The 16,434-nt window shown below is 40.6% G+C and overlaps 1 protein-coding gene and 1 non-coding gene across 5 annotated transcripts in view; both read left to right on the top strand.

Moving 5' to 3' along the window:
- The window catches only part of RNF152 (ring finger protein 152), a 74,627-nt gene extending 63,593 nt beyond the window's left edge, over positions 1-11,034 (top strand). For all 4 annotated transcript variants that reach the window (XM_070420397.1, XM_070420394.1, XM_070420393.1 and 1 more), the window contains one exon: positions 2,819-11,034. In XM_070420397.1, the coding sequence (XP_070276498.1) occupies positions 2,969-3,580 (612 nt within the window). In that variant the 5' untranslated portion in view covers positions 2,819-2,968 and the 3' untranslated portion in view covers positions 3,581-11,034. The remainder of the gene's footprint in view (positions 1-2,818) is intronic.
- A 4,688-nt stretch (positions 11,035-15,722) lies between these two features.
- On the top strand, positions 15,723-15,844 carry LOC139014760 (small nucleolar RNA SNORA28). The gene has a single exon (XR_011472314.1). It is a non-coding gene; the product is annotated as a small nucleolar RNA SNORA28 (small nucleolar RNA).
- The last annotated feature ends 590 nt before the right edge of the window (positions 15,845-16,434 follow it).

Here is a 16,434-nt window from a genome sequence, read left to right as displayed (position 1 = left end):
TCACTTGACCTTAGGCCACAACTCCATCCTCCCTGCTTGGCCAGTGAGGAAGCGGCCTCATCGAAGTACATGCCCTTGACATATGCCTGGCTATGCTCATCTCTTCCCTCCCTGTAGGACCTGCTGTCCCTGCCTGTGTCTGTGGGAAGGTGCTTGCAGGTTCTGAGAACTTTGTTTCTTTAACAGGTATCTGTATCATAAACCTCAATGTAAGAGCTGAAACTAGAAAACTCTTAGAGATGGGATCTTTAAGTTACTCTTGTTAGAAAAAAATCCCCTAGTCAGTGTCACGCCTGCTATATAGAAATAATCCTGTGGTTGCTTACCTCCTTTCCTTTGCTCGGGCTGATTCTGACCTGAAAAGGACCTGTCCTCTGATTTTACATGTCTAAATCCTCTCCATAATCCAGACTAGTCCCTGAGCCGTCCTGATTCCCCCAGTTCCTGTATGTCACACATTACTTTGTGTTTATAACTGCTGAGTCCTTTCAGGCTGGGAGCTTCTTATGGGCAGTGACAAGGTCTTAGCTACAAGGAACAAAAACAGATACCGTCATGCTTGAAACATGGTAGATATTCAATGAAAATTTAATGAATAAATGAAAGGAAGAGAAAAATATATAGTCATTCTTACCTAACTTTAAATTGCTTAAGTGTTGGATTTGGGGCTGATTCTTCTTCATATCCTATAGTAGCTGGATTTGTTCATGATAGATACTCTTTTCTTTATTTTTTCAGCTTTATTGTGACAAATTGATTGACAAATACAACTATAAGATATTTAAAGTGAACAGTGTGGTGATTTGGTAAATGTATACATTGTGAAAGGATTCCCCCCCATCTAGCTGATTAACATATATGTCACCTAACATGTTTATATTCTTTGTTTTTCCTTTTGGAGAGAACATTAAAGTTCTACTCTTAGTGAATTTTAATTATTCAATAAACATTTCTTAAATCAGTGGATGGATAAATAGTTTATTATGACATGAACTTTCTGAATGCTATATTGCTATATTTTACTTTTAATAATGTAATGTAGGGGCTCTTACTACAGCTAAAATATTTTTAAAATATGTTGCTCTCTTGATTGTCACTGGTAATTTTTTTTTTAATCCTCACTTGAGGACACATTTCTACTGATTTTGAGAAAGAGAGAGAGAGAGAGAGAGAAAGAGAGAGAGAGGGAGAGATTGCCTTCCATACATGCCCCGACCAGGGATCGAACCCACCACATTTTGGTGTACAGGATGATGCTCCAACCAACTGAGCCACCCAGCCAGGGCATCACTGTTAATTTTTATCAGTGATTATTTTTTACTTTAAACTTCTTCTTAATTTTGACTTTAACACGTGGCATCCTGTGCATTCTTAATTTCACAGAGGAAGTTAGAAAAAGAAGGTTCGCCTTAGCTGGTTTGGCTCAGTGGATAGAGCATCGGCCTGCGGACTGAAGGGTCCCAGGTTAGATTCCGGTCAAGGACACATGCCTGGGTTGCAGGCTTGATCCCCAGTAGGGGATGTGCAGGAGGCAGCTGATCAATGATTCTCTTTCATCATTGATATTTCTATCTCCATCTCCCTCTCCCTTCTTCTCTAAAATCAATAAAAGTATATTTTAAAAAAAGAAAAGAAAAAGAAGGTTCACTTTTTAAGAAAAACATGAAAGAGCTTTTCTATGTCATTAGCTCCTGCCTCTGTGTGTGGGTGGGCTTCCAGGACTAGCAATTATTTCTACAATAGTGGTTGAGTAGTTCGTTTCAGAATCATGGCTCCATCCAGAGACACATTTGAATGCTTTCAGTAGGAAATGGAGTTGGGCAGCCTTTATCGCCACCGCTGGAGCACTAAGGGGTTCCTCCAGCCCCAGTTAAGTGGTACCCAGTTACTCTGCTTCTGGTGCACACCAGGAGGCTAACACTGTGCTCCTGTTTTTATGGTGAAGGCTGCCTGCCAGTCTTCTGACAACCTTTCACCATATGATATTTGGTTAGGATCAGTTCATTAATAGTCTTTGCTTGTGGTCATCTTACTTGGTACAAGCCTACGTAGGAGCGAAATGAATAGAACTGCCTGAAAAATATTCATGGTCCTGTATGCCTTTGTGACCCCGGCTGCCTGAAGGTTCATTGCTGCTGGTGGTTTTGGTTGTGGTGTCTTGTACTTTGTGTCTTGTTTTGTTTTTGTCTCTTTTGGAACCAATTGACAAGAATTACCTTGGTTCAAAGGACTTGGTGGAAAAGATAACAGATGCCTGTGTGTGTGTTCTTGGCATCATTCCAGTGACCTATGAGAGAGGAACAGGCCTAACCCATATAAAGGGGCAAGTTAGTTACACAAAGTACTTGGGTTGTAAAGTTGCCTGCACTTGGCAATGAGTACCTACAAGAGGGGGAGAGTCAGCGAAAGAAGGTCAGAAGATTGAAGGAAAGAAATTTACTTTCAGAAAATTCTGCAAACTTATTGGAAGCAAGAGAGTTTCTCTGATGTATTAGAAGAATAATCCAGGTCCACTGAAATATACAAAACAAACAGTCGCCCCCTTTTATGAAATACGGGGGCACTGTGTACCCATCTACCCCAGAGGCATCTGTGCCTTTAGAAATGAGCAAAGTATGTGCCATGACAAGCCGTCTGTGATAAGCCATTCACCGGCCACTGGACATTACAGGAATCCTACGGTCTCACAGGTGGGGCAGTTTTAAGCGTTTGACCTAGTGTCAAGACTTTTGAGCAGTGGTGTAAATCCATCAGATATGCTGCCGTCTCAGCTTGTTTGAAGTAACTAACTTGTCTGCATTTTTTTTGTCTCCTTCAGAAATGAACACACCTGAGCATGCTCGATGCCTGTGAGCTCCCCGATCACCTCACGACGTTGGGAAGCCTCAGAGAAGGCAGGTGCTGGAGCAGTGGCCTCTGAGGGCAAGCTTCTTCCCTGTGGCCTTGACCTTCCTGTTCCCAGTGCACGATGGAGACACTCTCCCAAGATTCCTTGCTGGAATGTCAGATCTGTTTCAATTATTACAGTCCCCGGCGAAGGCCCAAGTTGCTGGATTGCAAACACACCTGCTGCTCGGTGTGCCTTCAGCAGATGAGGACGAGCCAGAAGGACGTGAGGTGCCCGTGGTGCCGAGGCATCACCAAGCTGCCTCCGGGCTTCTCCGTGTCACAGCTCCCCGACGACCCCGAGGTCCTCGCCGTTATCGCCATCCCGCACGCCTCCGAGCACACCCCGGTCTTCATCAAACTTCCCAGCAACGGGTGCTACATGCTGCCCCTTCCCATCTCCAAGGAGCGCGCGCTGCTGCCCGGAAACATGGGCTGCCGCCTGCTGCCCGGGAGCCAGCAGAAGCCAGTCACTGTGGTGACCATCCCTGCGGAGCAGCAGCCTCTGCAAGGCGGGGCTCCCCCGGAGGCAGCGGAGGAGGAGCCAGACCGGCGGGGCGTGGTGAAAAGCTCCACTTGGTCGGGGGTGTGCACTGTGATCTTGGTGGCCTGCGTCCTGGTCTTCCTGCTGGGCATCGTGCTCCACAACATGTCTTGCATTTCCAAGCGCTTCACTGTGATATCCTGTGGCTGAAGCGGGCTGCGGGGGCGTGACTGGTGGGTGCCAACTCGGGGTGGAGCAGGCGTTGATGATGGGACTCGGGTGAGAAGATGGGGGCGACGCTGATCATTTGGTGCCGAGCGCTGGCCTCCGGGCTGCCAGTTGATTAACCCAAGACAGACACGGAGGGGCAGAATGTGAGGTCTCAACAAGATGCCAGACGGGTCGCTCTGAGCATTGATGGCGCAGCTTCGAAGACGATTGCATGCATCCTCGTAGTCATTTATAAAATGGACTGTAACTTATGATTTTTCAAAGTCACGTGATGAGATAGACATATTCTACTTAGATGTTGACCTGTGCAAGTGCATACGATGTGATCTTCTCTACATGTGGTAGATTAAAACCAAGATGCTATGTGTACAAGTAGAATCCAACCTGAGAATGAATCCATGACCAATTCAGTGACGACGCGCAGTGCTGTTTTCTTTCCTTTTACAAGCGAAACCCAGTCTTCACTTAGTTGCTAAGGCTTTTTATACTTTTTGAATGGCGCCCGAATTAAACTAAGTTAAGTAGACCGTCGTTTTTTGAAGAAACTATTTGAACAAGTGTTTCCGATGTATTGTGTTTTGTTTGTCGTGTTCCTTCATTTTTCTTCCCTTGTAATTAGAGCTCGATATGTGTTTATTAAATGGAAAGCTCAACAGGGGAGCAATAAACTGAGTAATGATGAGAAATGCCTAATCCCACAGGAAAATTATATGCCAATTTTTCTCAAGCCATCTCACAAAATAAGAATTTTAAATGTAAATATTGTATGTTTATATGTGTGTGTAATTCGGTTTACCTCGGGTTTTGAATCTTTACAGAAGAATCTTGGTAGTAAGACTCAGTAGGCATGAATGAGTGCAGGGTCTGAAACGGTGCCACCTACCTCCTGGGCACTGGGACCCACTCAGTGAGGAGTCACACACTCGTCACTCCCAACACCTGCTCCTCTTTTGTGCAGTCAAGTTGTGAGGCACAAATGGAGAGTAACAGAACCTTCTGTCTTTTCTCCCAGTTTGGGAATATTGTAATAGTCACGAGTGTTGTTAACCGATGATAAACCTGGACTGGCATTTTAATAGACAGTCCATGGTTATTTTTTGAAAGAGATTATTGTTCCATCAGAGTTGAACCATTCTGAATTCCAGTTTCCTTTTGTTGTATAAGTAAGAATATCTCTTATATCTGGAAATGTGTTTTTATTGAGAAAAGTGGTGAGGTAAACCTAGAACTCACATTCTCAATTTAAATGGACCAGTTCATCCTAAATTCTTAAGTGGGTAATGGTCTGTAGATGCTCACAAAGAAAGATTTGCTAGATGAAATGACGAATTTCTATGCTGTGTGTGTGTGTGTGTGTGTATGTGTGTGGAAATAGCTGTGAGCTTTACAGTCCTCTTCTAATTTCCTTTATGACATTCCTGAAGCAAGTGGTATGTGACAAGGACTCCTCTCATAAATATCTATGTTTATGTTCCATTGAATCCATGAAAATAGGGGAGAGGAAGATAAGCAGTGACTGGCTCCAAAAAGCAAAGCTGGAAATAACCCTCTAAGATGGAGACAATTTAATTTACTTATATGCTAGCTATGACCTTCAAGCAGCACAAAATATGCACATTAAAGTGATGGAAATTAGGAGAGATAAAATGACAATATAATGACTAGAATCCAGAACCAACACTGTTCATTGGTGTGAGGATTCAATAAAAAAATATGAACTCGGGCTTTTCAAATCTTTCAAATTTTTCATAAGACCTTTAGGAAATGTATTTGAAAGCTCAAATTAGATATTAGGTTAAAATGCCATTTTATTGTGTAAGCTATTGGGCATTATACAAAAATCTAGGATTTATTTGGTATTAATAATTTAGGTATCATATTAGCTGAATGCTATCCTCTATTATGTAACATAATATACTGTTGGGTTAGTGTCAATTTCTCCAACTAAACCAGGCTGCTGTAATGCACATCTGACCCAATTTCTATTCCTTTTGGGGGGAAAAAATAACACCAAAAACACAGAAATGTTGCATTAAGAACACTACATTTCAAATGGACTTTACCCTTGCAATTTTAAGCCATGCCATATTCCAATTAATTTTGTAAATGATATCTACGTATGTTTATGTACAGTAAGAAATGACCGGCCATGTAGTATAGTATTTGATAGACTTCTATGTGTTAAGTAGGTTATATACAGACACTAATGTATGTGACAGTACAGCGCCCTGTGTTTCTTAGTGTAAAAATATTGAGTCAAGTTACCATTCACGTAACTTTTACTTAAAAACAATCCGATGCTAGAGCTGCAGTTAAGCAGTGCAAAGTTAATCAGCTCCGTGATAGAACCTTGACTTTACAACCTAGGATAACAATAACAACCAAAAGCAGAATTTTCTATGTGAGTCTTACTGACATATAAAACACTGTTTGAATGAATTCTGTCTACAGTTACTTGTGCACCTGTTTGTTAGGGTGTGTGTGTGTGTGTGTGTGTGTGTGTGTGTGTGTGTGTGTGTGATGTCTTAGCCTGCCAGATAGAATTTTTATGGACTTGATGTTTTAATGGTATTTGGCATCCCATTGCTCTGGCCTCTCCTGTCATTAACCCATAACACTAACAACTCATCGACCCCATGTGACCAAAGTCCAGTGGCACAATCGGCCAGCATTGACAGTTGCATATCAATGAAAAAGTCACAGCTGAAAGCACAGAAAGTTAGAGTTGAAAGCAACCTCCAGTGGCTTCATTTCTAGGTGAGTCCATTGAGGCCCACAGACTGATAGAGCTGCTTGAAATTCTGCAGCAAAAGGGAGACAAGAACTTTGTACTTCTTCCTAGGCCTGTCATGGGCTGTGCATGATCTTCTTCAGGGTGGATGAATACCCTTTACTAACTCAACTCTTGCTTTAAAGTGTGTGTGTGTGTGTGTGTGTGTGTGTGTGTGTGTGTGTGTGTAGCTTTCTATACTGGTATTCATTTTAGTTAGCATCTACCTCTCTGGGAAATGAAAGAAAGGTTGATTTAGGGGATGGGTTACAGAAGTTTAAAAGAAACTATGTCATTTGAATTTTTAAAATTGCAAGCCATTGGTTTCCCTCCATCCTTCCCTTCTGTGTAAAGGACGAGTGTTGTGTAAATAGTAAACTATAAGAAGCATGAATTTTCACCTTTATTAATGATCTTGACCTAAGCAAGAGAATGCTTAATATGTTAAGTAGAGCCAAGTAGGCTATCAAAAAGCATTGTCTTTGGAACATTTTTTTGTACAATAACCTGGGGCATAAGTTGTGATGAAAAGGCAAATCATTTCTTAGTTCCAGTCATACTTTATGATCAGAAAGCTTTAAGGTATTTTCTTTAAATATATAATTAAGTTTAATCTTGCTCACGACCGAATAGTGGATCCCTTGAAGGTTAAACCAATGAGGATGCAGCCCTTGGGATCTTCTAGGTTGGCACTGCTCGGTAGAACTTTCTGTGATGATGGAAATATTATGTAGCCTATGCAGTCCAATACAGTAGCCACTAGCCACATTGGCTATAGGCAGTTGAAATGGGGTTAGTTTCCTGAGTTACTGGATTTTGTGTTTTAGTATTTAATTTTAAGTTATTTAAATTTAGTAGCTCATGTGGTTAGTGGCTAGCACATTGGATAGCACAATTCTGGATGGTTGTACAATGATATCTAGCATCAGAGTGTTAGGAGTAACAGAGTAAGGCTAAGACAGTTTGTGGTTTAGTAGTAACATGCAGTTGACTAAAAACAAACCTTTCTGGATTTAAAAAGTATATGATCTCAAGTATGATAGTAAAAATTCATTGATTGCCCTTTGGAGTTATTACTTAGATACTTTGGGTCAAAGCACGATCAGTGAAGCTTAGAGTGCTTTATGAAGCCCCTTTTCTGGGATCATTTGCTGCATGTGAATTTATTGTCCAAAAATAGTAGTTGCACAGTAGCTGTAAAACATTCGACTTGCAAGTTATGCATGACCTGTAACTGTGAAAATGTGTTTAGGGTCTTATGGCCAAAAAGTAAATGTTACTGTGGGGGAAAAAAAAGCCTAATGAAATCTCTCTTCACTTCCAGCATCTTACACAGACTTCACTGCTACATGAGTAAGGTGTGAGGTGTAAGAGCAAGCATGTTTCACAGTGTTCATAAAGAGTGTTTTTGTTTGCCCTTGAAGTCTTCCAGTTTGTTATTGTATGTAGTGTGGGCATATGTGGGCATCATTTTTCATTTGCCAGACTAAAACATAGGTACTATTTTTAGAGTCAGATTTGACATTGTTTTAGTCTTGCATTTTATTTTCATTATCATGGAAAGAATAGATTTGCAGCCTGGCACAAAGACACTTTTTTTTTTAACATTAAAAACATTACCCATGGAAGTTACTAAAATTGCTTTTTAAGTGAGTAAGAGGAAGCAGAAAATTCAGTTTGATTATATATATATATATATATATATATATATATATATATATTCATAGAAAGATCAGACGCTTCCTGATAGTACAGTATTCCACTCTAGATTTTTATTTTAAAAGTTCCCATTGCTTTATTTGAAAACCCATGCTGTGTCAAAATTGGTTAGTCTGTTTTTAATTGTTTTTAGAATATAATGTAAACCAAATGCATTTGCTTCTAATTAGCAGAATTGAATCGGGACCCCCTTGACTGCCCCCCTCCCCCCGAAAGAACTCATCAGTGATCATTGACCGTTCTTTTTTAGCTTGTTTTTGAAAATTACTAAAAATTATTTTTTGCCAAAATGATAGCTTTTTGTTAGACTTACAAGGAAGTTAGAGGTGCAAAAGTTGTTGGAGGAGTGATATGCAAAAGATTTGAATTTCTTCTCTGAGAAAAATCCTGCTGCTAATCCGTCAGCATTTTGTTTCCACACAAGACGAGTCATCAGTCAATTGCTCTGTCATCCTTGACCTAGAAGAAAGGAGCTGTTCCTTACTATTTCCATCATTCTCAGTAAAATATCACCCACAGAATAATCCTTACCAAAACAAACTCCAAAGAAGAGTGAGATAGTCAAGATAATTTAGTAACTGTTTTGAAAATAGTAGTCTACTTCAAAAGTGATGATGATTAGTTGCTGAACTTTGTTCAACATGAAACACTTCTTAAAAATAAGTGAATATTTAAGCCATTGATTTTTCTGACAATTGATTCATATATAATTATAGATATATATGTAGATACACAATTTAACAGTAATACGAGTTAAAAATCAAGTAAAAATGTTGTTTGTCATGTTTCCAATTTGTGGGTTATACAATGTTGAATTTAGATGTCAATATCTTAATAAATTGTATTGACTGCATACGTTATGTCAAACTATCCACTATTGTGAATGTCTATATAACCAAAATCTTGAGACTTTTCAAATCTAGGAAGGGGTGGATTCTGCATACATTTTATTGGAAATCTGTTGATGATTGAAGACCATAAGCAGGTGGGGAATTTAATTTCTGTCTTCCAAAAATACTTCTTGTTTGGTTTTGCACAAGTGGTCTTGGGTAGAGCACCATTTTTCCTGAACTCTTAGAATGTGGCTCTGATTTTTCTGCACAGGTTTCCTTGCCCAGTTGAGCCAATGACCTTTATTTATTTTTTCATTTTTTCAGGATTCACTGCCTGGGATATCCCACTATGTATATTTCACTTATGGTGTAGTGGTGCTTGAAAACACTCATCTCATTAGCTAGACTTTATTATTCTAGTCTAAGGTTTTTGATACTATTCATATTATGATCTTTTTAGGGACAATCAGTAATATTTGTGGTAAAGTACTGAGGGGTCTCTTGACGTTTGCAACAGCATGTATTATATTTGTTTTCTGGGAGTGTTTTCTATAGCTGTTCCTGTTCTACAGCACCACTCTAAACTCATCACTGTGGGATGTAGGGCTAGCAGCCCACGTGAAAGTCTCTGTGACCTCCCTGGGGTGTGAGATATTGAGCTATTCTAACAAGAGTTTCCCAAAGGTGTGCTCAATTTTTAATTTGCTTTTTGAGAATCCAGAAGTAGAAGGTTTGATATGATGGTGGTGAAGGAGCCTGGACTGTAAGGGGAAGGAAATAGATGAGACAAATGCCCCTTAAAGGGGAAGGAGTTAACATGTCATCTCTGTTTAAATTGTGGGAGGGTGCATTAGCTGGTATTTTACACTTGCTTCAGATAATTCCTATTCAGGTTTTCCTAGCTGAGGGATAACCCAACTATGAAGTAGTTCCTGTGTGGGAGAGATGGAGATGTGGCTTTGGGTCTAGAGCAAAAGGTGGACAGATCGGTCTAGCACAGTGGTCGGCAAACTGCAGCCCCTTGAGTGTGGCTCTTCCACAAAATACCACGTGCGGGCACACACGTACAGTGCGATTGAAACTTCGTGGCCACACTCAAGGGGCCAAAGAGCCGCATGTGGCTCGCGAGCCGCAGTTTGCCGACCACTGGTCTAGCATAAAAGGGAAGGAAATCTGTAGTGGGATTATAGCTCCAAAACAAATTGTATAGGAGCTGGAGGTTAGTCGTCGTGGATTTCAGCTGAAAGAAACTCACCAATTGGGAATAATGGTCAAGCACAATTGGTCATTCCAGTGTGATCTCCCAAATTCAATTCAGGATGTTTAAATTGAATACAGGGATTGTCAGCATACTGGACAACTTCAGAGCCTGCTCTAGAGTTGGTTGCTGAGTCACAAACTCTAATCACATCTTAGCCATGGAATGCAATGACTGTACCTATGGATGTATCCTGACTTGAATAGGTTAATACTGTTGGAAAGACTCTTTTGAGAATATTTGGTTTCTATCTGGTTGTTGTCATTTATTATATTTTATCTTCCACCACTTGTTCCTGTTTGCCCCACTTGACAGTTGCAGGTGGGAGGCTGGTTTCAGCAATGGGTGGTTATGAGCTCCCAACATAAGCCATGCAGCTGCTCCACGGGGTTCCTGCCATTACGGCTCCACTGGTGGGTTCCCAGGCTTCTGGATAACTAATACTCCAGTCAAATGGCTAGATTAATGCTTCGTAGAGGCTGTTCACTCAAGTCCTTGACATGTTTCATTTAAAATTATGTGGATTATTTATTTTAGGAGCTTTTCTTTTAAAGGGCTGAATCGCCCTACAGATAAATGAGCTGCTGGGCTGTGTAGAAAATATTGTCCAAATGTTGCCAAATATCGACTTCATAAGGGGGATATCAAGCTGCTGTTTATAAATCTGAATGTCTCGAAAGCATTCTTGCTTGCTCTCTCTGTTGTAGATGGTGTCTTAGCAAGTCCTGCGTTTTTCCAATGAACCCGATTTTAATATATGGTATTTTTGTATGCCAAACTGGTGTCTTGTCCTTTGTATATGTGGTAATGTTGATTTTATGACTACTGTTAAAACACATTTGCTATGATTAAAATTCATAAAATGATTTCAAATAGACTCATGTGTTGGTTTTTCTCCCCTGCCCCTCACAGAGATTTAAAAATATGGCTGGAATTTTCATCATCAGCTATTCTTAGATTTTAATAGATTATGGTGATAAAGCAACAAGGAGCTCTCCAGCCAAGGATTTTAAGTGGAGGTGACCTTCAAGTAGCTTCTCTGAGAAGCCAAAGAATGCATTTGTAATGAGTATGCCCAGGCATGTTTTTGCAACTGTGTGTGTGTGTGTGTGTGTGTGTGTGTGTGTGTGTGTGTGTGACTTCTGGTGGCCCTTACCTTTATCTTCCATTTTTAGGAATGATACTATGTGTGTATGGCTCCAAGTGGACCATCTCATACTGAGTGGAGAACAATTTTATGCATGTGAGATGAGAGACAGTGTTCCCTGCCTGGGCTCTGAATCTGGAAAGGTATTCTTCAATAAATGTTTTCATCAATGGGACAGTGTGTTTTATAAAGCCGTTTTTGCTGAAAGCATCCTGTCTTTCAATGACTCTGGATCATGTCAAAGAATTTCAATTTAGCAGGTGGCCTACTCCTAGTTAAGGAGTTATCAATGAGCAAATATGCACAGATGCTAGGGTAAGCATGCTTTGGCTCTGGCAGGTTAAAAAATAGTGCCCACAATTTAAAAAGTGAGAGGCCCTAACTAGTTTGGCTCAGTGGATAGAGTGTCGGCGGAATGAAAGGTCCCAGGTTCGATTCCAGTCAAGGCCATGTACCTTGGTTGCGGGCACATCCCCAGTAGGATGTGTGCAGGAAGCAGCTGATCGATGTTTCTCTCTCATCGATGTTTCTAACTCTCTATCCCTCTCTCTTCCTCTCTGTAAAAATCAATAAAATATTTTTTTTAAAAAAAGTGAGAGGTTACTGTGATTCAATACCCATTTCTTATACCAAAAATGAAGCTTTGGATAGAGAGCCCAGATTTTTTTGAAGGCATGAAAGTTCTGGCATAGATTTCCCTGGTCCCAAGTACAGGGACCAGGTGGGGAGTGGAACAGGAACCGGGGAGGGATACTTTTAAAAAATATATATTTTATTGATATTTTAACAGAGGAGGGGCGAGGGATAGAGTTAGAAACATCGATCAGCTGCCTCCTACACACTCCCTACTGGGGATGTGCCTGCAACCAAGGTACATGCCCTTAACCAGAATCGAACCTGGGACCCTTCAGTCTGCAGGCTGATGCTCTATCCACTGAGCCAAACCAGTAGGGTGGGGAGGGATACTCTTATTAGAGAGCTGCTTGCTCATGCTTGAGGTTTCCTATCAGCTAGTGATGCATTGGCTTCTCCATGTCTTGGGTCTTCCACGCCAGGACTGGATTGGAGGAGACTTCTCTGTAGGCTAAGAGGAGAGGGAGTTATGGAAGAACCCTGCATGTACATCTTGTCTGGGGGTAATCCACCTTGGCAACTTCAGATGACACTATTTGGATGGCACAAGCTTTCTGCCTCTGGGGGTAAGGCTGGAAGGAGAGGGTGAGCCTGTGTCAGCTCCAAGATCTTTGCCATTCTGGCCCCTCCCTGCAAAGTAAGTGAGTACCTGAAGGTCCTGAAGGGATGTTGGAAGGTGCACAGAGAGAAAGTGGAGCCAGGCGCCCACTGGATGTCATCCTTACATACACACCCCCCTCCAAATACTTGGCCAAATGTTCTGAAATGAAAGCCTGTCTATCTGCCAATGATTATTTTTCTTACTGCTTTTGTTTCCGGTGATCATTCATGTAAGAGAAACCCATTTTCAGTGTACACTCTGAAGTGTAGCACTAGGGCTGGGTAAATGGCACCTGGGCAACCAGAGGAGAAACTGATGCTAGAATTAGACTGAGCCTCTGCTTTTCTTTTTATAGTTTTGAAAACTTTTGCACGATTTTACTTGAACCCGCAAAATGGTAACAGCTGTAATTGGAATCGGTCTCTCCTATTCCACGTGCTTACTGCCCCTGAGTTCCCCATCTCTTCACACTATTATGCTAGGTAAATCATTTTTATTATTATTTGCAAGAGTGAATGAATGTATAGATGTATGTGTGTGTGAATGCAACTATATATACACACATACACACACACACACACACACACACACATATGAACATTTCATGGACTCTTGGCACAGATTTTTTTTTTATAGGTTGAAAGAGTGAAGATCGTTAGAGAGAGATCAGTGCAGAGAAAAGTACTCGGATTTCCCAACAAAGAAAGGATAATTTATATAGACTAATGAGGAAAATTAGGGAAGGGGAAGTTCCCTTCAATCATTTGGTCCTTCATGTGGAGTTCCCACTGATCTCCAGGCACTCGGGCTGCTGAGACAAACAGGAAGTTGGAAATGTCCCCTGTTCCTGTGGGCCTCACAATCTTGTAGGGGAGACAGGCATTACAAAATCAATGATGTGTGCATCCAGTGCAGAGAGAGGCACATGGTGTGTGAATGCATTTAACAGGGAAAAGGGCTGCCCGGTGGGGTCAGGGTGGGGGTGCAGTCAGAAAAGGCTTTCTGGAGGAATTGGCTTCTAGGATAAGACCCGAAGCGTAAATTGGGGCCAGTGAGGACCCTTTGAAGAAACACATTTCAGAAGGGACAATAAGAGACAAAGGAGGCATAGGCCTTTTAGGAGACAGAGTCGGCCTTTCTTGTTGGGCTTCAACCATTCGTGCATTGCCTTGTGCCCTGTTACGTGGCAGTGGATGACATTTCAGTATGACTCTCCAGTCCCCAGGAATATCCACAAAGGAGCGTTTTACAAAAGCACAGTGTGGGGTCTGTTACACCGGAACATATTTTCATCAGGCATCACAACGTGTGAAACCGGCTCCACAATGGACATTGCAGCTCATTGTGCTTGCATAACACGGGGTTATTTTCCTCTGCCTATGCCCTGTGCAGGGAAAAAGGCACGTGGAATCTTTTGTTCCAATATTTATTAGTTTCTGAATCAGGTGGACTTAGAATCTGATGTTGCAGACAAAGGATACACATCAGCCTCTGTCTAAGGTAAAGTCTTGAGAAAAGCATTTCCCAAGCTATATTTTTGAGATATTAGTAGGGGTTGTATGAAAAATGTTTTGTGGTTAAATAAACTGGGAAAATACTTAGTTCACATAGTGTTTTAAATTGCAGAACTTTTCAGAGTTTTAACACGAGTATTCGTTCTAGAGAAACAGAACCAATAGGATGTATATGTGTGTGTAATCTCTTCCCCCATATATGTATACATGAGATCTAATATAGAGTGTATTTCTATATATTTTTAATCATATATACAAATATAACATAGTATATATCTATAGCTATGTATGTATGTGTGTGTGTGTGTGTGTATATATATATATATAGCTGTCTGTCTATCATTTACATGGAGATTTATTTTAAAGAATTGGCTCACATAATTGTAGAGGCTGGTAAACAAAATCTTCAAAGTAGGCCACTAGGCTGCAGACCCAGAGAAGAGTCGATGTTGCAGTTTGATTCCAAGACAGCCTGCAGGCAGAATTCCTTCTTCCTCAGGAGGTCAGTCTTCAGGATCTTCAGCTGCTTGAATAGGCCCATGCACATTATGGAGAACACTCTACTTAATTCAGAGTCTACTGATTTAAATGTTAATCTCATGTAAAACATACCTTCACAGCAACATCCAGACTAGTGTTTGATCAAATATCTAGGTATTATGGTTTATCCTAGTTGACACATACAATTAACTATTACAATATGCTAAAGGTCCTTGCAAACCTCTAAAAGGGAAACACAATATATATTGCTTTCTTCCGACTTATCTGAGTGAAAATTCCAGTATTTGTAGAACACCTATTAACATCTGGTAGAACACAGTTTGGGGAATATTGACCTTGAGTAATGATTCACATTTTTAACTTATCACAGATAATCAAAATCTAGGGGGAAATGCATTAAGTGCTTATAGTCTATATATATAAAAGCCGAAGTGACCATTTGACCTTCCAACCTATAGCTATGATGCACAATGACCACTAGGGGGCAGACGCTCAATGCAGGAGCTGCTAAACTGCGGTGACTTGTTAGCTACGGTTCTCGGGTGATGCACCCAGAACCAGAGAGGAGGGAGCCCAATTCTGGGGTGTGTCACCTGAGAATCACCCTCTCACAATCGGGGACCCCTCAGGGGATGTCAGAGAGCTGGTTTCAGCCTGATCCCCACAGGGCAGGCTGAGGGACTCCACCAGTGCATGAATCCGTGCACTGGGCCTCTAGTGTGTATAATAAGATTAAATCATTAGTTCATATGTTTGCTTTTTTATTTTAAAACAATATCATGCAAATGTAAAATAACTTAATACTTGTGTTAGATTTACCTTGATGGTAGATTATAAGTAATTTGCATGCTAAAATTCCATGCACTGCACGCATTGCTAGTAAAATGTTCTCACATTAGCAAATTATAGGGGGATATATGTATACATCTGCTTTAGTAATAACGGTGTGGATGATTCATACTTGAGCACAGTACATACATACTAGAGTAGTTTTGGAAAATTATAGCCTAAAAATTCTTAACTATTCATTAGTACGTACTGTGGGGTTAAAAACAACCCACAAGAAGCTAAATTGATAATAATGAGGAAAACTAAAAATAATTTGCTATTAAGAAGCAAGAGCAATTAAAAACCATGATCATTGCAAGCAATGCTCTGTGGCAGATCAAAACTGTCTGACACAATTTGAGCTTGTTATAGCAACAAAGTCTAACTTTTTCAGTGTTCTCTCATCTATGAGACTTTCCATTATATAGACTTAGTGTAAAAAAAAATATTATTCAAGGCTTCAAAGCAGTACTAACAATGAATCTGTGTCCCTCCCCTAAATTGTAGGAGTTCAACTATTTGCATACACATATGTGCAATAAGAGTTATGTACAAATTCAGTATTTTACTAAATTTACAAAATTTAGTAAAATACTGAATTAGTAAAATATGGAATTGGAGATATGCCTGAACTCTGTAAACTGCAAAAAAGCATTCATGCTTTTATGAAATTTAAAAAATATATTTTTATTGATTTTAGAGAGGAAGGGAGAGGGAGAGATAGAAACATCAATGATGAGAGAGAATCATTGATTGGCTGCCCCCTGCACACCCCTTACTGGGGATCGAGCCTGCAACCCTGGCATGTGCCCTGACCAGGACTCGAACCATGACCTCCTGGTTCATAGATACATGCTCAACCACCAAGCCATGCCTGCCAGGCCATGATTTTAAGCTCTAAAATTTTTCAAATATACTCAACTATCTGTACTTCTATGAATCTCCATCAGTTTTGTGTATTTTTAAACATGAGTTCCCACTACACAGGTAAGTTCCCCATTAAATTACATTTCACTATCCCCACCATTT

The sequence above is a fragment of the Myotis yumanensis genome, unplaced genomic scaffold, assembly GCF_028538775.1.
Source record: "Myotis yumanensis isolate MYYU_CA2020_CCGP unplaced genomic scaffold, mMyoYum1.0.hap1 SCAF_7, whole genome shotgun sequence".
Lineage (NCBI taxonomy): Eukaryota > Metazoa > Chordata > Mammalia > Chiroptera > Vespertilionidae > Myotis > Myotis yumanensis.
The sequence above is the reverse complement of the archived record's forward strand: the minus strand, read 5'-3'. Positions and strand labels throughout refer to the sequence as shown.